Source organism: Lissotriton helveticus, chromosome 6 (genome assembly GCF_964261635.1).
Source record: "Lissotriton helveticus chromosome 6, aLisHel1.1, whole genome shotgun sequence".
In the NCBI taxonomy this organism is placed as follows: Eukaryota; Metazoa; Chordata; class Amphibia; order Caudata; family Salamandridae; genus Lissotriton; species Lissotriton helveticus.
In genome coordinates this window covers 1,229,729,556-1,229,753,413 of record NC_136067.1, presented here as the reverse complement: position 1 = coordinate 1,229,753,413, position 23,858 = coordinate 1,229,729,556, and the positions used below count along the sequence as shown (strand labels likewise).

The following is a 23,858-nucleotide window of genomic DNA, read 5'->3' as shown; positions in this document are numbered from 1 at the left end:
GGGATTTTACTGTGTTGCTGATATTCACTGAGAACCATCACATGCCCCCTTGCATTCCTCCTCAATCACTAAATCAACCCATTTCTTTTGCAATAGGACTGCTGGGTAGGGCCTCACAGATCACTGGAAAGTCCATAACCCCGCCAGCCAAGTCTACTGCTATCACTCAGGTATAAAAGATCTAGCAGGTCGTCTCAATACATTTCTCTTCACCGCGCAATTGCATTAACGAGTCTTGTGGTAACACTCTGACCATAACCCTTTATTACTAGTATTCATTTGGTTTTGTATGGTGTTTTAGGATCCGAGCGAAAGTTCCCGATTCATGCCCTTATATAGGTACAATTCACATTGCCCTAATATAGGCATAGAAATCATACACATATTTAGACATAGTCCATGCAGTCCAAATACAGGCATGGCTACTTCCACCCGTACCAAAACATCACAACGATTCTTGGAAAATCGGCTTAAGCAGTCAGGACATCCCCTTGCTTGAATATTGATTTGTCCAAGAACTCATGGAGTTTACAAAGAACTACCATTCCCTTGGGGTACTTTACTGATGTTATTATGTTACTGATGTTATAATGCCCAACTTTACGTCAAACTAGGCACCTTCAAGGTATTTATATGCCTTCACTCGCTCTAGCAAAGACACGGTGGTTCGGAGCAGTTTGACTATCTACTTGTCTGACGCAGCTCGCTACAGCAAGTGCCGAAGGAAGCCGATCCTCCAGCAGATGCACTGATCGAGAAGCTGTCCTTTCTCTCGCTGAGAATCCAGCTCTAGTGTTTCCAAGCTCCTTTTGCGGGGTGTTGGGAAATCGAGTCCAGAGACAGAGATACCAGACCTCCTTCATTCTAAACTAAGGTATGGAACTGATTAGACCCTAAGAGAAATCTTGAATAGATTCTTGGCAAAGAAAACTAAACCTTACCACACTTACTTCTTCCCTCGTACTAGACTTAGGTTAGGTACATTAGGGTAGGCGTATTTTAGAAGCACCAGTTGAGTACTTTTAGCCTTCGTTATTTATGTACGTATTTATATATGGTTTAGAAACCATACAATGCTTTTACAGTAATATTTTATAATTCTATTCTCGCTGTACGCATTATACTTTGCAGCCTGCATTACGATTGTAGCAGTTCACTTTACTTGCATGAGAAAGAAGACTGTTCAATAAATCCTTTTATTGAAAATGCCCATCTCTCTATTTCTCTGCACCTCTGATGAAACGAAGTATGCACGATTGACCTAGGGTACCATTTACCAGAGGCTGACATGTGGCCAGAGATGCCAATTGGGTTACTTTTTGGGGAAAGAACACATGCCATGGGCACCTGATTGGCAGGGACCCAGGGCACACCAAGGAAAAGTGCATCAGTTATCAGGCAAAAAGTGGGGGGGTTACTGCAACAGAAACCCACTTTACTACAGTCACCAGGTCAACGTTTGTGTAATGTCACTTTCTGTGATATCAGGCAGGGGTCACATGGCATGTGATGCAACGTTTGCTACACCTGACGTTTTGGTGAATCGATCTCTATTATTGGCTGGCTAGTCATCATACTCTAAATGTGGTCCTCGCCTCCCTTTGCCTAAAAATGTTGAATTTTAAACTAACTCTTTGCCCTACTTCAGCTCACATTATGAGAGGCATTATGAGAGACATTGGAATCTTCGTGGGGCTGGTAACCCTGCTAACCAATATATTCTGGACATGTGAGATCTACAAAGTCATTATGGACATCTCATGTTTCTCACAGAGATTTAAGTTGCTGCAAGCAGTCAAAATGTTTTACGGAAACTGAAGGCGAGAATGAGGAATTACTGGGGGAAATCAGGCTTGAGAATTCCCCTATGATTCCTCATTACTGGGGAGATTTTCAGGGTTCAACTAAGAAACTCTGTTATTTCTGCATCCTTGGAGGTAATAGAACCCCCAGAATTGTTAACTCTGTGGGTGTGCAATTAACACTGTCCTGCACCGACATTCTTAGTAAAGCCTTTGATGTAGATGAACTTACCATCACCTCCCAAAAACATTGCTTATAAAACACAGCACTGTGTTGCTTTCGAGCTAGAGTTGCACTATATGAGTACAAATATATACAATACTGCTAATTCCTATTAATATTCCTATTAATAATGAGGATTATGAATAATTACGAACTAATGTCAGAGAACTTTCATATTTTGTGATTAGACATGATAATAATTTTGTTTCAAAATCCTGATCTACATCTAAACATTATACAGGTAAAGTAAAAAAATATTTAACTTGCTTGGGTTATTCAACCATCTGGCTTACAAGATTTACAAGCAAGGTGAAACCCTGTCACCTTTACCGTTGTAGGTGTGCAACTATTACCTGTCTTAGCTTGAGGGACATCTTTTTTCTGTTTTTCCACAACTGGTTCTGTAATTTGAAAAGAAACAAATATTTGGTCAATCAGAGAGCAACACACAAACGGATTATACTGATCGAATACACTTAGCAGCAAATATAAGGTACACTGTTAACAAGAGTATTTGGGGCCACATGTATCAAAATAGCATTTTGTGATTCCCAAATAGTGATTTTTACTGAATCGCAAAATGTGATGCATGTAAGGAATAAAAAAAATAGCAATTTCTTAAAATTACCAAATAGCAATTCGGTAACTAGGTAATCGCTATTAGATGATACAACTCCAACTCGTTCCTATTTGGCTAAAGGCCCATTGGTGCAAATGGTTCTGCATTAGCTGTAATTTGTGTTTATCTAATTGGTAATCGCATTTTGGTAATGTAAAACCAAGGGTGCCAGGGGGCCTATGGCCCCACTGAAGCACCCCCCACAAAAAACCAACTGTGCACATCTGAAGAGCGCACATGCCCTAGGGCCATGTGCGCATTAAATGGCACTTAGAAAAATTAATTTTTTGTGCATTTTCAAAAATTGCGCCTGGTTACCATTGACTTGGAGTCGATGGTAAAAGCATTTCCTAAATGCAAAGTTAGCATTTTGAAAATGTTTGGTCCACGTACTTAGACAATTGCAAACTCTTATTCCCTATTTGTAATCGCAATTTTAGGTAATCACAAAAAAGTGCAATTACCTGAAATCCACTTCCAAAGCCTTTCATACATCTTGAAAGGCTAATTCACATTGACAAACGGCAGAATTTAGCGATTCGCACCATTTGCAAATGCTAACGTGGCCCCCAATACCTGCAGGTGAACGTCTAGTAGAGAGCTTTTATTCAAGCTTGCCTAACCAGCCAGCATTAGCCCAGTATGACCATGAGAAAAGTGACACTACAAGTCCCATAATGCAAAGTGCTTTAGGCTGACAGGACTGGTGGGCTAGTTACTTACCTTCTGTAATGCCTTATCTGGTAGAGACAGCATCTAGCCTCAGATTCCTTATCTTAGAATCTTCCCCTGGTGCCAGACTGGATCAGTATGTTTTTTCAGCAGTACCTCTGTGCCCCGGGAGAGGGTGCTAAGCAACTCCGCAGCAATGCTGTCTCCTGAATGTGATATCAAAGGGGGCTACATAATCCCTCCCCTGACTGGTTAACGTCAGTTTCTTTGTCACCAGTTCTGTGTCAACAACGCAGAGCCACCTAGAGAAACAGTCTCACGAAACAGTGTGCCAAAAATTCGAAAACTCTTGCATCATCAAGTACAGATTGAAAGAATGCATAGAATGCAAAGAGGGGATCTAGGAGACCACAGGGCCCTCAGTTCGCAGTGTGGGAAGAATGGGTGCAACAATAAGGAATATGGGGCTAGATCCTGTCTCTACCAGATAAGGCATTACCGAAGGCAAGTAACTTGTCCATACAATAGAGACATCTAGCTACAGATTCCTTATCATAGAATCAGATACCCAAGCAATTCCATCCATGGAGGAAAGGCTACGAACCGACTTCACCAAAGATCCCAAAATAGGAGATGTCTGCCCAAAAGGTACAAGGGACCAGTCTATCTGAAAAATGATAGGTGAAGCAAATATGCTCCCTGAAGGTCTGATTTCCAAGAAGGACCATGGGAAGCTCATAGGGAATAGGATGCTACAATGCTTTGAGAAACATGCCATAGACACAGTAAAAGAGACATCCCCAAAGAGAGATGCAACCAATGATCGGGAGATGCAAAGGTACCAAGATTAATAGTCTTGAGAGTTCAGGTTCAAACTAATGGATGGAGCATACAGAGCATGCTTAGCCACAGCAAACACATACAATGAATAAGAGCACCCAGTGATCATCAAGGAAACTATCCTGGGAAAAGAGGGACCTCCAATTATAGAAAAATGGAGAACAGAAAAAGAGAGAACGATGAATGCTGAAGTGCGTCACTAGAAAAACAAGAACCGTTAAAGAAACTGCTCCTATACTGAGACTCTTGATAGGCATATAAGACATCCTCTGTAACAATATAACAGAGACACTCATTAAAGAGGAGGAAGGAAACAGACAAATTCAAACAAGAAGGTTGAACCAGACCACCAAGAAAGGTGTAGGTAAAATGCAGCGAAGCACACCGTATAGAAGACCAGAATGACCATATGTGCAAAACACACACAAATATATACCTGAAGTAAAAGACATCTACAAGAGATCCATGCAATAGATCGGTATAAACATGCTGAGACATCCAAAGATAAATGTATACAAGGATAAATATGCATATAAAATCATAGAAATTCCCATAGACACACAAGTCATACAGGGTACAGCAAAAGTATACCCAATTCTCGGAAGGTAATCCACGTCCTCCGCCAGTGAGCGGGAGGACAAGAAGTGGAGGAATGAGGGACACTCCAAGAAAAGAGGCAACCATGGAAGGACAGAGAAATTACATCCTACCATTGTAAAAAAGAGGTTACTATTCTAACTGAGATGGAGACAGAAAGATAAAGCTTGGAAACCACAACACAGTGCCTCATAAGAGTAGGAAGTGGAAGGCATTGCCTACTTCAGGAAAACAAGGGCAACCGTCCAAGAACCAAAGCCACCGACTGAGGAAGGGTGCCAGCAGGCAGTAGCAGGAGAAGAAAAGAATAAAGAGTGTGTGAAAAGTCCACCATGAAAGAGAAGAAGAAGACCGCCAGGGATAACGAAGGGCTAGCAGAACTAAGTGCACCAGATAGTTTATTATGACAATCACACATTGTCCAACTTATGGAATCATGAGAAACAGGTAAAAAAATGGACCAATGCTTCATGCAAACTTGAGGAAAGATAGCATATGCCCCAAGAAAAAGTAATGAAATACTCCCACCAAAGAAGTGGATTAAATGAAACCACTCCCATAGAAATTCTACAAAGGCAGGAGTGGAGGTGGGGAGATACTGGTAAGAATGGGAATCCCAGACTCTTGTGAAAGATGGATACCAGACAAGGATCCAAACAATCAAGGAGACTGGTGTCCCAGGTGAGGAGAACTGAGAGAACAGAGGACACAACAGCTACCCCACGCTGCAATGACAGACATGTATAATCCCCCTGCAGAAGGCAACAGCAGCGGCCGTACTCCAAGTAGGAGGCAGAATACCAAAAGGGTAAGAAAACATTCAAGAACACCAGACTGCTGAAGATAAACAGCTATCGGAGCCCCATAAAGAAGAAAATGGCCTACAAAAGAAAGCAGTGCCCAGGTGCAATTCGGAAAAATACACCAAAAAGATGCTGATACCACAAAGGCATTAGGGCAGTGGAGCCGTGGAATCCAGGCCCGAACCAATAGTAACACAATATGAGTAGGAGATAAACCCCTGTGTCCCACAGAGTAAAACAGAACAAAAAGAAGGTCCACAGCGAAGAGGGTCAAAGACCGAAACTTAAGTAAACCAGGCCAAGAGTGGGCCTACCTGTGGTACAATACTTATAAGGTATACTAAGTGCATAGATAGCTCACAAAATGCCACTAAGGTATGCAAAATAGGGTCACCAAAAATGGGGAACAAGGCTATAGTTCATCCGCACAACATAAACAGAATACCCACCACAGAGTAAGTATTTTGGTAAACGCAAATCAAGATATGTTCCATATGACTGGAACCTAAACCTGACACTGTCAGCAAAAATGAGAAGAAACGTACCTGTAGAAAGCAGGAACACCACATCAAGTGTAAACCTGAAAGGGAGAGAGTACTTCACCCTATCAAGGCGGACAAGAGTCACAACAAGAGGAAACAAACTTTCCCTGACCATCCTAGTACAACAACAGAGGTAAGACTCCATACCACCATGATGGTCTCTGAACCGGCATAAAGCTGAGTCGGCATGCACACCAAAAAGGGAGATGCCATAAAAAGGCATGTCAATCAAGCAGTTTGCACAGCCTCCAAAAACCTGGAAGTACCCAACCGTGCACGCCGTCAGAGAGAAATGGAAGATGCCATATCCCAACCATCAGAATTGGTATTATCCATACCACAGCAGATGCTAAGTGTGGTAGTTTACTACCCATCTTGTACCAGGGGAACAAGAGCATTTCGGGCATTTCGGGCTTCTTCTGGAAGGGAGGGCAAGAGGCACTCCACAGAGTCCCACAAGGAGTGGGTGAAGCAGGTAAGCACACAACGTGTTCAGAGATTGCAAATCAGCGCTAGAAGAAGAGAAAATACGCCTATCACAAGACTCACATTTCCTGAGGGATAGGGGAAAGAAAATCAATATTTTGCGTGGCTAACACATCCTGTACCACAAAGCTTTTAGTAGTGGGATGGCTAAGTAGACAGGAGTGATCTTTCAGAGCCGAGCGATGCCTGTGAGAGTTATAGTGATCGACAAGGAGCCCTGTTTCAAGTTTGGTCCAAGCACCCAACAGGATATCGAAAACGCAGTCACTATAAGGAGATACAGGTGCAACATTAGATTGGGCAGGGTGTAGAACAACAATTGTCATCAAAGGGAGGGGTAAATCCTCGGCAACTGAAAGTAGTTTAAGCATGCCTCGGTAGCCAACCCAGGAAGAGTCAAGAGGCAGATAAAGATTCTATGCCACTGTTGTTACCCAAGTCAAGGGACCACCTCAATTGTATAGTGGGTGGTACTGTGCTCGAAATGGAAGGGGGGACACCCCATCGTCTGTAATACTTCCACAGCCATGGTCCTCAGAAGGAAAAATCAGAGGGGAAAAATCTGCAACGTTCAACTCATAGGCCCCACATCCGACACTGTGGCCAAAGCCAGTTGATGCCAAGAAAGTGATGCCTTTATGTCAGAAGAAATGTCGATGGGCTTCAACAGCACCACTACTGAAGCCAGTAAACAAGAGCTTGACACTGACATTGGAGTTCGCAGACCAGAAGCAGGAGCCAAAGTAGGCAGTGCACTAGCCCTGCTGACGTGTCAGACACAAGAGGCCAACCTGAAACCAAGGGAGAACCCACCAGGGGAGTCACAGATACAACCTCATGCTCTTTCATTGGCCAGATGGAGGTGAAGACCCAAGAACAGAAAGAAGAGATTGAGATTATTTTCTCATCTGGGTCAAAGACGCCCTGGCCCCAAGATAGGTGGGGAGATGCCGGGCAGTCTCTTGTCTCGGCACTACAATAGAAGAGTGGGGAGTAGCGGTAGGCGATGAAGGCAGGAGGCACCACAACTTCGACTGCCGGCTCAGAGAAATACCTCCGGATGTCAAAGGAAAATTACACCCATGGAAACGGCTCCTAGAACAGACACCCTTTCGGGCCCTGTAATGCATAGGGGGCCGAGAATGATGAGAAGACCACAAAGACTGTGACATTTGTGCTGCAAGGTCCTTTATGTGAAGTTCTCAGCGCGCTTTCGGTCAGAGTTGTAGTGCTCACGAAGACACTGCATGAAAGCCAGGTGAGGATCCATGGTAGACATTTGTACAAGGCTTGAACGTCAAGGACATTGAAGAAGAGGGAATAAGGCACACTGCTTAGTCAATGAAAAGAATTCAAGTAGACCAAGAACTGTAGAAGGAACTGCTGTGCGGATCCGTGTGTTATCATTGAAGAGAAGGAACTGATGTCAGCGCATCGGGGTGGGCTTAAATGGATTCTTTTAACATCATATCTGGGACACAACATAGCTGCAGAGTCGCTGGTTGCCCTCTACCTAAGCAGAAAAAATTCTGTATTCAGTCTGGTGCCTGCGGAGGATTCTAATATAAAGAATCTGCGGCTATATGTCTCTATCAGATTGAATGCTACATCACTAATAGACACTTTGTAACTACTTAGCACATGTTTTGTGATTGCATTCTAACCTTTTAACATGCTACAGGAAAGGCCCCAGAATTGAAGTATTACACAATGACTGCCACATTAATGCTTCCTGTCGTTAAGAGAATTTTTGGGGATCAACGGGTTTTTAATTTTTTTTAGGTATTGGGGACTCTCTTGTGTAATACAAGAATGTGTTTATGTTGCTTAAGAATAAAGGTGCAAAGAGCACAAAGCATGCATGTATGTCATGTTATTCCCTAGAGTTGACTGAAATGCCAGTGCCATATAAATTAAGCTTTCTATAGGGTGAATGAACATGTTTTCATGTGCATAAATACAATGTAATGACAGCACTCTTATGTAAATAACATGAAACTATTAGTCAATTTGGATTGACCTGGCTGACACTTACTGTTTCTGTTTGGAAGGGGAGGGCAGAAAAATTGACTGGCCCGGTCAGGGCTGAAATTTGTTTGAACTCTGTAACGAAGATTTACAAAAGCTGTGCATTCTAATAAATAATCTAATAAATAATGAACCACAACATTCTTGGAAAACATATGTTGACATCTGACGCATCTCATCCTGCTTATTCCCCAGCTCTGCCTTAGCTTTCAAGTTAGATTTGCTCATTCAGTAACCTTTTGCAAATCCTACATAGATTGGAGCCAAAGAACAATCTCTGCATGTTTGCAGGACGATAATATACTGTTACTTCGCATGCGTTATAATGCGAGCCATTATATCGCAAGTTGTTTCAATGACTTGCTTTAGGGGGTGAGCTGGACTTAGAAATAGTATAATTTACTATTCCTACCCCAGTTTGCGCAACAGCAGGGAAGGTGCAGGATTGTAAATCCAACTCCAAAAGCGCCCCCTACAGCAAGTCGTTGTAACAACTCGGTTGTTGTAACAACTGTGTTGTAAAAGCATGCATTGTAATGCATGCAATGTAAATTGTCGAATAAAGCTGTTGAAATCGAAAAAAAATATGGCAATGTTATGGCTGTTTCCCTTGCAGGATACAAGGTCATATACCTGTTGGTGTCAAGCCATCATCCATTCAGTTGTAGAGTCAAATCAGTTTGCTTTGTCATGTATACTGTTTTTACCACCTGTTGCACAATCATGAAGCGCTATCCTGTCTTCTCAAGTGCTAAGGGTGTCGTGAAATAAGTGCCAAAGAAGGTGGGGATGTAGAATGGGTAAATTTCAGTTTGCAGTGTGTTTTGTGTCATGTACATTACAAGGTAGTTCAGTATGCGGACCCTGCACAATCAGGGGGACTCTCGTCATTATATAAAATATATCTCAAGAAAGGAATGCAGAGTGCAATCCTATTTTGGTAATAGTTGTATGATTAGGCATACTAATAAAACATACTTGTACACTCTAGTCCTCTGTTGTGCATCCTTTCACTCATAATCATCAGCACTGCTGTCATGCCCCCATTCTCTAGTTACTGCTGGGCAGACCCAACCCAGCTTTTATTTCAACAATCATGTGATCTGGGATCTCCTACTCCAGGAATGTGTTACCTGCCTCGTCCCAAGCCTTTGTGATTCCTGCACTGTTAGACAAGCTACCCTTAGGGTGGTCTGACCCAAACATGTTGCCGGTTTACCTCCACTTCATACTGTATCTTTTTGTTGGCTTAAAGTTGTACACCATATACCCACGGTCTGTTATTCGTTTCACAAAGCTTTATTCGACAGTGTTGTCATAAAAGCACATATTACAATACAGTCAAACAATTTATAAATTAACTAAAAAATGTTAAAAATACAATTAAACCATTCTTTAACCATCGAATAAATAATCACACACATATTAAAAACTCTGAGTATAAAATTGTAACCAATTGATTCATTCGTCGGCCCGTAAAATATTACACAATTTATAGACCAAAAGTGACAAGTAGCGCAGATGGATGACCAGAGCATTATGCAGACATATACCCCGAGAAATTAAAGCAAAAAAGAAGGAAAACACAAAAAAAAGTAGTATTCACTCATCAGAGCCTAGGTGCAATGTGCTCAACCTGATTCGCCAAGCCCACCCCAAGAACTTTGCAACAGCTAGGGAAATTGGAGGTTCAGGATCAGAGCACAATATTCTCAAAGCTATTGTGTGCCTTCTGAATCCCATCACTCTACAAATAGGCTTTAACCAGATTTTACGTGGCACAGTGTACAGCGGGCAGAAGAAAAATATGTGCCCCACTGTTTCTGATTGGTCAGTACACTTGTGACATTTGTCATTGCTTGCACCCCCCCCCATCTACAAGTGAATACACGGGTTGGCAATGCCCCTACTCTAAGTTGAAAATACAATTTACGGTCATTTACTTTCTCGATCGTATCCCAATATCTTTTGAAAATTGGTCGAGACTTAAGCTCGAGAAAGCGGCCTGTAAGATGGGTTGAGAGGCCTCTGGAGGTTTCTGCTGTAAATACAATTTCCCAATAGCGTTCCTTCAACTTGTCCTTCGATTGTTGCATTAGATGGATTGGTCCAAAGTTCAGATAAACCAAGGTTCCTCAAGAGGAATCTGATTTCGTTTAACCATTTTATCTTGTGGGACGAATCAGCTCTTATAACGTCCATAAGACCGCTAGAGTAATGAGTAAGTTCGGGGGTGCAGTTTTACAAGATGTTCCACAGGCTTCTTACCAAGGTCAAGTAATAGTGGTCTTAGGGGAGTGCTTTGGGGGAGGCTTGTTATTTTGCGTAAAAACGCATTCTCCAATGTGATCAAACCCTTTAAATTCTCAAACCCCCACAGCTCCACTCCATAGAGACAAGAGCTCAAAACTTTCGTCCCATAAATATCCAGAACTGGACTGATGGGTTTTGTGAGCGAGGTTTTGAACTTGGTTAAAAGAATTCCAGCTTGTTGTTTATGCGACAAAACTGCCCGGTCTAATTGGCAGTTCCATCGTATATCACTCTATAACGTGACACCCAAGTATGTAAAGGATGTGACCTGTTCCAGGGGCATATTATCCATAAGTACATTACCCTTGAACGACTTATGCACGTTAAAGGACATGAACTTTGTTTTTGAGGTGTTCACCTCCAAACCACGCAATTTACAAAATTCTTCGAAGAGCCGGAGGGCTCTTTGCAAGCCACTAGGCGTCTTGGAGATAATTAGGGTATCATCTGCAAACATGAGGATTGGGATGAGTGTTCCTGCCAGCCTCGGGGCATCCGTGGGAGACAGAGCGAGGAAGTCTGCCACCCCGTTGACAAAGAGCGAAAACAGGGTAGGCGCCAAAACGCAACCCTGTCTCACACCTCTGCCAACAGGGAAGTCTTCTGTCACTTCGCCCATGCCCCCCACCGGACCCGAGCAAAGTTCCCCTCATGTAAACGGATGATTAGGGACCGCAGTTCTGGAGCCATCCCCATTTCCCTCAAGACTTGCCAAAGTTTCCCTCGCAGTACTAAATCGAAAGCTGCACTTAAGTCGACAAATACCGCGTAGCGGGCACCTCTACCTATAACCACCGTCCTCCAATACAGATTGATAAAACGAAATACTTGGTCTATTGTGCTGGTTCTAGACCGGAACCCTGCTTGTACAGGACTTAAAATATCATGGAGCACAATCCAAGTCTGAATCTTTTCTAAAACCAGTCTGCCCATCACCTTCTGCATAGAATCTATTAGACTGATTGGACTATAATTAGCAGCTAGGGACTTGTCGCCCTTTTTATAAACTGGGACAATCTCTACCCCCTTCCAAGAGGGTGGAATATCCGCCCCTTTGGCAATTGCATTAGCAATGCACGCAATGTAAAGACGCCACATTTGGATGTAAGTTTTTAAAGACGTCTGCCGGGATGCCATCCATACCCGGCGCTCTACCCTCAATCACTGCATCTAATGCCCTATCTACATCTCCTGGAGTAAAGATCTACACGCTATAGTGTATGTTGGGGGCATGTCAGCGGCCACTACGTCATCACTTCTAACCTACTGTGGCTTAAAGTAGTCGACCCAATCATTTCGGGCCACATTGTTCTGGGGGCGATCCGGGTGACCTCCCTTGTCCCATTTAGCAACATCCCAAAATAGTTTGGGGTTCCTCGCTGCACTAGCTTCTTTAAGCTCCTTCCACATTTCTTCGTCCCAAATTTTCTTTGCCTCTATCATCACTTTCTTTTATTGGGCACAGGCAGACCAGTGGAGAAGTGTGGCTCACTGGTTAGAGGAGGCAGACCTGGAAGCAGAGGTCAGCCCGGGACCAGGGTTCAATTCCCGGCTCGGCGGGGTCTTGAGTCCTAAAATGTCCATGGACTCGACAATTCTCGCTCCGGTGCCTACTCGATTCACGGGTTCACACTCTGCGACTCTGGGCAATAGCTTGCTTAATCTCCACAACGGCCCCTCGCGGCGGGATGCCTGGCTTTCACCTTGCGGATACCCTGCTGGGGTTATCTCTCAGGGAAATACCAGGACGGGTTCCCTAAGCAAGCGCTTAGAAACCGCTTGGTGATTTGCGCTATATAAATTCCTGTACATTTACATTTACAGACCTAACCGATGGTACATCTCCAAGCTTGAGTGCTCTGCCTAGGTTGGCCCGAGAGTTCCGACAGGCTTGGTTGTACCATCCCTCTTGATTAGTTCCCTTTATTTTCTTCTTTGTGTTTGGTCTGCAAAAGTAAGTTTTTAGACCTTCAAAAAGTTTTGTATGGACATCAGACACATAATGTTTGTTGTCCAGGCTAAATGAGACAGATCCCAGCTCTACTAATGCGTTAGCTACCTCCTTGTGAATCGCAGCTACAATTTCCGGGATCTCAATGATTCTGCACCATTTTAGATGGCGCATATCGTTGGATATAACGTGGTCAGGTGCTAAAGTCCCCTGTAGGGGTAATGTACCCACTGACATGGTCAAGTTAAAAACGGAGGTAAGCGGGTAGTGATCACTCTCTATTCGTTCTATCACTTCCATATCTACTAAATGGGACCAGAGTTTTAAATAAACGAAGAGATAATCAATACGGCTCGACCTAATGCGTTATCAAAAGTATTTCTGCCGGACTTATCCGACAAGCTACGCCCATTAGCTGCCCTTAACTGGTTCCCCTTGCACAACCCTTTCACCTGAATTGCTGCTTCAGTCCACCTTTTTGCTGGAGCTGCCTCAATTATAGGAATAACCCATCTGAGGTCTTCTTCTTCTGTTAACAGGGGTCATCATGTCCTAGGGGCTCAAAGGTGGTGTTAAAATCCCCTGCTACCAGGGGAAGGGAATTCAGGGGCAATGCCCCTAATAACTCTTCTAGATCATCAATGACCTCTGATTTTTTGCCCCCTGGGGTACTTCGCACATAGACATTGATAATCTCTATACTTTCCCCCTCGGTAGTAGTAACTCTAATTGGCAGTATGTCCTTATTTGGGGCAGTCATTTGCTTAATTTGACATCCTAGGCTCTGCCTAACCCATGTTGTTAATCCCCCGGATGGACGGCCCCTGTTTTTTTGTTGTTGCCGGAATATAAAAGTTAAGGTAACCATCACGGAAAGCAGGTTATAGGAGCCAAGTCTCCTGGAAAAGACATATGTCCAATGTGTCAATAAAATCTATCCACTCAGGCAGGGCTAGCTTTGAACCCAATCCCGCCAAATTCCATGAGATTATCGAAATACTTCCTTTGTCCTTAACTATACCTCCTACACAGCCCGTCCCGGATGCGGGGTCACACCCACCAACACCATTTTCAGGACCCAAATCACTAACTATCCCCTTGTCCACCCTGTATAGGAAATCATGGCCACCGTCTTTAATGGTGGGACTAACAGAGGGCGGTTGGATCTCTATTTCCCTCGATATATGTGTTGCACTCTCTGATCTAGGGGGTGGGTGTACACTAAGTTCTGTCACCAATGGGATCTTATTATAGATAAACAATGCAATGTCCTCATCCCCATTCCATTCCCCCCCCCTTCAATAGCTTACTTCCCCTAGTTTCTACTTGAATGTTAGACTCTGGTCCGGGCGAGGATGACTGTCAATCGCAGTCTTCCAGCCCCGAGAGTATGTCAAACCCATTATAGGTACTGACCCCACCCATGGTGGCTACCCGGTTGCCTGAACCTCTTGAAAGTAGGTTACTTGAGCTGTATTGTGGTGGAGGATGATAGAAGGAGGTAAGGGGCAGAGAGTGAATTGAATGTCCTGGACTTACATCGTGCCAGTTACAGATATCTTCAACTGCCTTCCTGTCCCTAAAGTTAATGATTTTACAATCACCCTCTATGGACTTGCGTAGGGGACCCACCCAATCCACACGTCTCGCAAACAGAATTTCTGATGAAACAAACAGAGGTAGGTGGCGATTTGCATTAAGCCAATGAATACACTTATTCTTCAATTCCCGATACTCCTCCGTCTTATCCTGTCTTAATTGGGGGACCCCTGCTAGTATCACAACATAGGGAACGGATTCCGGAGTGAGATCAATGCGAGGCAACCTTTTCATAGTTTGTATGCTAGATGCTTCTCCCCTTGGCTGCGAGGTAGGTGGACCTTCCCCTACAGCCATCCTCCTTCCGCCCCCACCATCGTTTGCTGAATTACTTGCTACAACATTAACATCAACGTTAGTTCCTGTGCACAGAGACAATGGTAAGTGCCCCTGCGGGACAACGACAGTGTTCGCAGTGTCCATGGATGTTGCACAACAGTTGTTAGTGGTCTTATTCTGCGGTAGACAATTGCCCGGGCATTTAGACCTGGATGTAGTCCGAGCCTGGGACGATGCATATGCTAGTTCTAAACAAACCAGTCTGCTCTCGATCGTATCTAGCCTGTCATAGATTGGAAGGCATGTTTTATGAAAAATGGCTTCCACCCTGGTGAGAAATCCCTTACCAATTCCATCGGGGCTTCATCAATTGGAGTCGGGGCAAGGTTGTTATATTACCTGTAGTACAGTCGGGATCTGGTCGCAAGTTCGCTGGAGGGGTGACGTTATCAGAGTCTTTGTTAATTTTCCTGGACTTTGAATGTTTCCCTTTGCCAGCATTGGAGATTCCTAAAATCACTTTTAAGCTGTAAATTCTGAGTAGAAATTAGTAGCTAAATCATGTTTCATATCTTTGGAATAGTAATGGCAAATCGTCTTTAGTTATAAAGTTGGATTTGACGTTATTATTTTAGAAATGACGCTTTTAGAAAGTAGACATTTCTCTACTTTTAACTTTGCTCTGTGTGCCTAGCCTGTCTCCAATACATGTCTGAGCAGGGTGACAGCTGCACTTTGTGCATTTCCCCCAGAAAGCCACAAACACAGTAATGGTGGTTGTGACCGAAGACTCATCTGCCATTATCTGCATTTCGAGAGCCTTCCTGGACAGGAAGGGGGAGAGGTGGCACACAGTTTAATCTGAATAGGCTGTATCCTGCTCTCACAAAACAGACTGATTACAGATAGCCTGGCAGACAAGACTAGGTGAAAGGGCTCTTGGTGCACTTCAAACCAGTTGCTTTTAAGTGACCCCCTCCATCAAAGACAATTTTGGGTTCACGTAGCAGTGCTATGACACTACCAAATCAATACACTACTGGACCTGGGAAGACCCCTGCTGGAGTAATCACTGCTGTGCTATAAGGATTGCCACTTTCCTGTGACTGACTGTTCTGGGGAACTGCTTCTCTCCTTTGCTAAGTTGCCCTGCTGCTTGTCGATTTCTGCCCTGCTGAGGATAAGGACTGGACCCATCTCACTTGAACCCAGCGTTACTCCAAATGCTTGTTGGTTGTCCCCATGTTTTTCTGAATACTCAAGGACACATAAAATTCCCAGCAATCCTGCGGGTGCTGCTGGGCTCTGCTATCTGTGAGTCCTACTCTTTCGTGAGGTACCCTCTCCAGTCCTGGGACTCAAACAGGGTTCTGCAGCTGATTTCAGAAAAAACTGATGCATAGCCTCAATTATGAGATAGGTGTCACTGCATTGCCTTTCAACAACATCGGATCCATAGCCTGCGCTGCTCAATGATGACGCTCTGTGTGGCTTGATGACAATGCATTACATTCACTACAACAGAGCTCGATGATGACGCAGGATCCCCTTTGCAGCGGCTCAACAATGATGCAGTAGGCTCTTGTGTCGACAAAAGCTCCATCCAAGGTATTTCTTCAGCAGGACCTGTCTGAGTCCTGTAGCCGACCTGCCCTCCATCACTGTTGGCCTAAACATTGAATTTGCACCAGTCCCTCATGACCTCAAGTAACCTTATGACTACTAGTGACTTCTACGGACTGTTGTTTTCACATTTCATCTTTAAAAATTCATATCTTGACTTCTACTTATTGCAGTTTTTTCATTGTGGTCTTTTTTCACACAGATAAATATTCTCTAATTTTCTAAACCTATGTGGAGTCTTTTTGCGGTGCTTTAATACTGAAATTTAAGTTTGGACAAATACTTCACACATTGCCTCTTAAGTTAAGCCTGACTGCTCTGTGCCAAGCTACCAGAGTGTGAGCGCAAGTTAGTTTAGGATGTATATCTAACTCGCCCTGACTAGAGTGGTACTATCTACTTGGACAGGGTGCAAAACTATGTCAATTAGGTTCCCCATATCTAACATGCACTCTCCCTTCCTCCCTTGTTTTATTTTGAGTTGTACACTGGGATAGCCTGACAGCCTTTTTTCACATGACCACGTGTTACACCCAGTCCTGTCTCCTTAGTTTATCTGGTGCAGCATATAGATTGGAAGTTCACATCCTCTGAAATTGCCATTTACATTTGTACACTCTGGAGGGGGAGTTAAAGCCTTTACCATATCTACTCTCTGCCTCTTGTGCAAAAGTAATGTCTCTCTCTGTCCCAATCCTCCCCTGCCTTACTACAGAGATGTGCGTCTTTGCCTTTCCTTGATAGTATGTCTAATGTCCACTTATTTTGTGAAAAATCATTGAGTCCCAAAGCCAAGCCCACTCTAATTCAAATGAGGTCTAGTCTAGTTCAAATGAGGTAGACACTGGGGTGTTGTGTAAGGGAGTGGAGCTCAGAAATTGGGGGCATTGTTTACTCTACTTTAGGAATTTAGATTGATGCTTGTGAAAAACACCCTGTTTTCTTGCAGGGATCTTGCTAACAAAACTATCAGACTGGGCAAAGGACAACTGCATTCTTCAACCTAATCAAACTGGCTTTATAAAAGGTCTAGGAACAGCTACTAACATCTTAGCTCTATCAGTCCTAATCGACAAGGCAATTACAAAAAGGCAACCTCTGTACCTATGCTTTATCGACTTTAAATCAGCGTTTGATTGTGTGGACAGAGAACGTTTGTGGCAAAAACTATGCCTACAAGGGATTCCTCCTTTTTTACTTCACCTGATCCATCTGCTACATACACATACTTGGGCTAGAGTACGTATCGGTAATGGTCAGTCACTAACTAGGGAAATACCTACGTTAGGAGGCCTGAAGCAAGGGTGCGTATTGGCTCCTCTACTATTTAACCTGTTTTTAGCCGATCTGACTGAGGCCTTAAATGACACAAATGCTCACTCGCCTAAGCTTGCCGATAAAACCATATCAAATCTACTTTATGCAGATGATGTCATTCTTTTAAGTTACACAAAGGTGGGATTACAACGCTTAATAACTCGTACAATGGAATATGCCACAGAAAATAATATGGTAATAAATGAAACCAAATCTAAAGTTATGGTTATTACAAAAAATTCAAGACGGAAATATAAATCAAAATGGTTTCTGGGGAAGGAGAACTTGGAACAAGTTGAAACCTATAGATATTTGGGAGTCATATTTAATGACAACGGCAACTTTACCCCCCAAAAACTTGATATCACTAGGAAAGCAAATGCCCTAACAGCTGCATTTGGGATCATCAAAAAGTCAACGAGTAACCTAACCTATCAACCTCTCCTTAAGGTGATATCAGCTAAATTATTACCATCTCTAACTTATGGCAGCGAGGCCCTAAATGGGAGAGATGCAATGATCATTAATAACGCTATTTCAAAAACTTTAAAATCCCTTTTCCGTCTTCCAAAAAATGCTTCACAAGCCCAGATCAGGCTGGAATTCGGTCTGAATAACCAGCTGATCGCACGAAAGGGTAATGCTATTAAAGTATGGAACAGAGTAAAAAATGATAAGGAGAACCTAATTTCTCAGCTTTTATGGAAAGAAATTGAAGGAAACAATAAATCACCAGCCTGGAAATACCTGGACATGGCTCTGGAAGAATTTGAGGTTAGAGGAATTTGGACGTCTCCTATAATACAGGAATCGTTCAAAAAAGCTGTGAATAAAACAACTGATTACCTATCAATGATAAGTGACAAAGCTACCTTTGTCAAAAGGAAACATGCGTGGTCCATAATAAATGGCTATACGAAAAAGAGGCCACAACAATATTTGGACACGGCATGGTCGCTGAAAAGTAAACAGCTTTTCATCAAAGCACGATTTGGAGTATGGCCGAGTGAAGCCCACGCACCACCATGGAAAAAACTCAATAATAACAAAATATGCAGGTTGTGTAAATTTGGTGGGGAAAATATAATACATTTCTTATGCCTCTGTCCAGATCTGAGAAATGAAAGACTAACAATACTAAAAAGGTTATTCAATGAGAGAGGGATAAGGACATGTAGACAAGCTTTGATTCGATGCCTTTGCTCAGACGATCTATCCATTAACTCTGCCCTGACAAAATTTTTAACAAAAGTATGGAACAAATTGGAATAATATGCTATTTTGAAATTACAATGATCATATATTTTCCCTAGTTCTGAACATATGAATTTGCTTTTTAAGTAGTTTTTAAAGAATGTCCACAATTTTAAGATTTACTGTTATTCTAAAATGTAATTTTAATGATTTACTATTATTTTAATGGAGCAATTGTCTTTTTTGTAAAGATTTTAATTAATCAATCAATAAAACCTTACTTACTTGCATCCCATTGAACCAGACCACCCTTTAAGGAGAAACATTAAAAGCACCTGGACTAACACCAAAGTCCTTGGCCCAACCGCATCCTTGAAGACTGTTAATGGAGCTATATTGGGTCCCATTTACCTGTCATTGAACTTGCATCAGGCTTGATTATTCCAGGGGGTATGATTTGCTTTTTCAATCAATTGGATCAGACTCTCCTCTCCATGGGTACCACTCCCAAGAAGGCACATCATTGCTGACTAAAACGCATACAGATGAAAAATGAAACTGCAAATGCAAAGGGTCGACACATAAAATGTAGAATCTTATGATGAACTGGTAAGATTGTTGTGGACTTTATGGGGTGTAAGACTCTTCTCTGGAGTCTGACCCTGGCGCACTATGGCTGTAACGTGTGGCAGCCCTAAATCCTAGGGGAAGGAGGATTGAAGGGATGGGACCCAATGTGAAGTCTCTTCTTGTCACACGTTGAGATTCAGTTCAGGTGCAGAACAGAATCACTGGCTCGGAAAGACCTCCAACTCCAGTTTTTTGATGTTTGCCTTTTTGCTTTGCTTTGTTGAATATAAAGTATTCAACCCTTAATGAGTGAGATGCTCTTATGGCATTACAGCCCTACTGCACTGGAACTAAGTGAGTACCTGCCATTGCTAGATCCAATAACTTGAGCAGAGGGCCTTCCAATGCATGTGTAGCCCCCAACAACTAGTAATAATGCTATGGCAAGCACTTGTTTTAATTATTCTTTCTATGGATATTTCTTTAGATTAGTGGGAGAATGGTGCTAACAAAGGTAGGGTATGGATATTTCTTTAAATCGGTAAGGGAAGGCTCTGTCAAAGGTTGGGTTATGTTGTCTTAGAGCATGGGTACTCACAAACTTTCTCACGGGGGCCAAATTTACAGTGTGGTTTGTGGCCGAGGGCCGCACTGGTGGGGGTGGGGTCAGAGGGGGAGGGGCAGGGCTAAAGCAAAAAGAAAACATGTGACCATGAGGTTGCACACAGGTCCCTGCAGCAGATGCTTCATCCACTGAGCCACCAGACCCAGCATACATACATCTCTCTCTCCCTCTTGCCCTCCCTCCCCATCTCTCTCTCCCTCCTGCCCTCCCTTTCCATCTCTCTCTCCATCCTGCCCTCCCTCTCCATCCTGCCCTCCCTCCTGCCCACCCTCTCCCTCCTGCCCTCCCTCTCCATCCTGCCCTCCTTCTCCATCCTGCCCTCTCTCTCCACCCTCCCTCCCTCTCCATCCTGCCCTCCCTCTCCCTCCTGCCCTCTCACTCCCTCCCCATCCCTCTCTCCCTCCTGCCCTCCCTCTCCCTCTCCATCTCTCTCTCCCTCCCTCCTGCCCTCTCTCTCCATGCTGCCCTCTCTCTCCCTCCTGCCCTCCCTCTCCCTCCTGCCCTCCCTCTCCATCTCTCTCTCTCCCTCCTGCCCTCCCTCTCCATCTCTCTCTCCCTCCTGCCCTCTCTCTCCCTCCTGCCTTCCCTCTCCCGCCTGCCCTCTCTCTCCCTCCTGCCCTCTCTCTCCCTCCTGCCCTCCCTCTCCCTCCTGCCCTCCCTCTCCTTCCTGCCCTCCCCCTCCCTCTCCATCTCTATCTCCCTCCTGCCCTCCCTCATGCCCTCTCACTCCCTCTCCATCTCTCTCTCCCTCCTGCCCTCTCTCTCCCTCCTGCCCTCCCTCTCGCTCCTGCCCTCTCCTTCCCTCCTGCCCTGCCTTTCCGCCTGCCCTCCCTCTCCATCTCTCTCTCTCCCTCCTGCCCTCCCTCTCCATCTCTCTCTCCCTCCTGCCCTCTCTCTCCCTCCTGCCCTCCCTCTCCCTCCTGCCCTCTCTCTTCCTCCTTCCCTCCCTCTCCCTTCTGCCCCCCACTCCCTCCTGCCGTCCCTTTCCTCCTGCCCTCCCTCTCCATCTCTCTCTCCCTCCTGCCCTCCCTCTCCCTCCTACCCTCTCTCTCCCTCCTGCCCTCCCTCTCCCTCCTGCCCTCCACCCCCCTCCTGCCCTCCCTTTCCTCCTGCCCTCCCTCTCCATCTCTCTCTCCCTCCTGCCCTCCCTCTCCTTCCTGCCCTCCCCCTCCCTCTCCATCTCTCGATCCCTCCTGCCCTCCCTCTCCATCTCTCTCCCCTCCTGCCCTCTCTCTCCATCTCTATCTCCCTCCTGCCCTCTCTCTCCCTCATGCCCTCTCACTCCCTCTCCATCTCTCTCTCCCTCCTGCCCTCTCTCTCCCTCCTGCCCTCCCTCTCGCTCCTGCCCTCCTGCCCTGCCTTTCCGCCTGCCCTCCCTCTCCATCTCTCACTCCCTCCTGCCCTCCCTCTCCCTCCTGCCCTCTCTCTCCCTCCTGCCCTCTCTCTCCCTCCTTCCCTCCCTCTCCCTTCTGCCCCCCTCTCCCTCCTGCCCTCCCTTTCCTCCTGCCCTCCCTCTCCATCTCTCTCTCCCTCCTGCCCTCTCTCTCCCTCCTGCCCTCCCTCTCCCTCCTGCCCTCCATCTCCCTCCTACCCTCCCTTTCCTCCTGCCCCCCTCTCCATCGCTCTCTCCCTCCTGCCCTCCCTCTCCATCTCTCTCCCTCCTGCCCTCCCTCTCCATCTATCTCTCCCTCCTGCCCTCCCTCTCCCTCCTGCCCACCCTCTCCCTCCCCCTCTGTCATCTCACTGTGTGTGTGTCTGTCTGTCTCTGTGTCAGCCTTCAGCCCGGGCTGAGACAGCTTCCTCAGCACGTACACACAGACAGCCGCACCAAAGTACTTTGCAGGTCTTTAATAGACCATTTACATATTATTGAGGCTTTGTTGTAGTGCCCTGCATCTCCACTCTGACAATCACCGCTCGCCCCGGCCCCACAGAGCAGAGGCTTTGTTGGGGGAGCAGTGATTGTCAGAGTGGAGATGCAGGGGCGCTAAAAGGTGAAATACAACAAAGCCTCTGCTCTGTGGGGGCCGGGGGAGCGGTGATTATCTGTGTCTGAGTCCTCTTAGTCAAGCGCTGCTGCGGCGGTGTTTGCTAGCACTAATACATTATTTTTTTAAGCACAGGTACGATTGTCTGCAAGGTCCGTGGGCCCCCAAGGAAGGCTTGCTGGGCCGCTGGCGGCCCGCGGGCCGTACTATGAGTACCCCTGTCTTAGAGTAATAATAATGTGCATTATACAGTGATCTTTCCAAAATTCAGCGTAACCTCAATAAATGTTGATTAGAACTAAACTCGGATGGAGGTATGATTATGAAAGTTATCCAACATATCATTATTTAGCAATGTTATGAAATTGAGAATATATATTAATAATCAGTTCTGAAGACAGACCATTTGAGCTGGCAGTCTGCTGAAGACTTGTGAAAAATGGTCTAAAGGTGGAAGGTTACTTAGTTAGAGATAGGGTGTGTGAATTTGTAGATTATCTTTGCAAAACAAGCATGATTTTCCTTGGCAGGGCCTCCTCAGCTCCACCAGCTTTACGGAGAATAGGTAGGTTGGTCCTAACAATGTAGCCCAATGGCACATTCATAGTGCCCACATTTGGTGGTGGAAAATTCAATGTCTGCCATTAGCAGCAAAGGAATTTCCAGTGGGGGGTTTCCCACTAGCCTGGTTTCTTTTATGGCAGAAACAACTACTTTGGAAAAAAAAACATTGTTGCACTAGCAAAGAACACAACATGTTTAAGAATACTCACCACCTGTTTGGCATCAATAATATATCTTTATTGGCATGATTACTTAAAACCATTGTAACGATAAAACAGCAGCTTGCAAATTCTCCAAAGTTAAATTACGATTGTGTGCCAATGTCTACAGTTTTCTTTTACACCAGGACTCTAGATTCCTAATTTGGACCATGTATAAGACAAAAGCATTTAAAAATGGTTTATCATTGTTAAAAGGGTTAATTAAGATAGGGAGGTCCAAGGCAACGGGATAACACTTACTCAAATTGTTTATTCATAGAGTTTACATTGAAAATAATCATCATAAATGGAGGGAACCTGTGCAGGTAGCATCCAAATGTGTGATGCGACTGTTGGTGCATATGATATAAAGTGCGTGGATATATTTTCTTTTACCCAGGTATTGGGTTTGGGTACTACCTAAGTAGTACAACCGTAGTCATATTGACTTCATATACAACAAACAAATAACAAGCATTCAGATGGAAATATCCACATTGGCCTCCCCTTAGTTTAACATTATGAAGATTTTCTCTCTGATGACAGAGATCTCCATAAAGTTAAGTATAGGATGTATTAGTAAATAGTGGGAAGGGCAAGAGGGAGTGGTGGTAAAATGGTGAATAATTACTACAAAATGGGAAGGGTAAATGTAAATGTAATGAGGGGCTTAGGGAAGGACATGCTAGTACAAAATATATATCAACATAAGAGTGAGATAACTGTAACTCACAGCATACACCTCTAATTTAACTCTCAGCCTAATAGTGACAAAATAGGCTTAAATGTACACCAGCCCCGCCATTGAGTAAGGCAAGCACTACCTAAGGCCAACCACTAGTATTGCAAGACACACACACGCACACACACACACACACGCACACACACACACACACAGACACACACACAGACATATGAGTGAGGGTGGGTTATTTTAATCTTAAATTACTATTCAAATATTAATGTGTAAAAAATATTTACTATTACTAAAAAGTTAATTTTAAGAAGTAGTGTGTTGTAACT

At 44.4% G+C, this 23,858-nt stretch overlaps 1 protein-coding gene across 1 annotated transcript in view; it reads right to left on the bottom strand.

Moving 5' to 3' along the window:
• Positions 1–23,858, bottom strand: part of LOC144762658 (uncharacterized) — a 1,356,333-nt gene that overhangs the window by 624,622 nt on the left and 707,853 nt on the right. Inside the window, exon 22 of the mRNA XM_078647891.1 lies at positions 2,379–2,426. Within this exon, the coding sequence (XP_078504017.1) occupies positions 2,379–2,426 (48 nt within the window). The remainder of the gene's footprint in view (positions 1–2,378; positions 2,427–23,858) is intronic.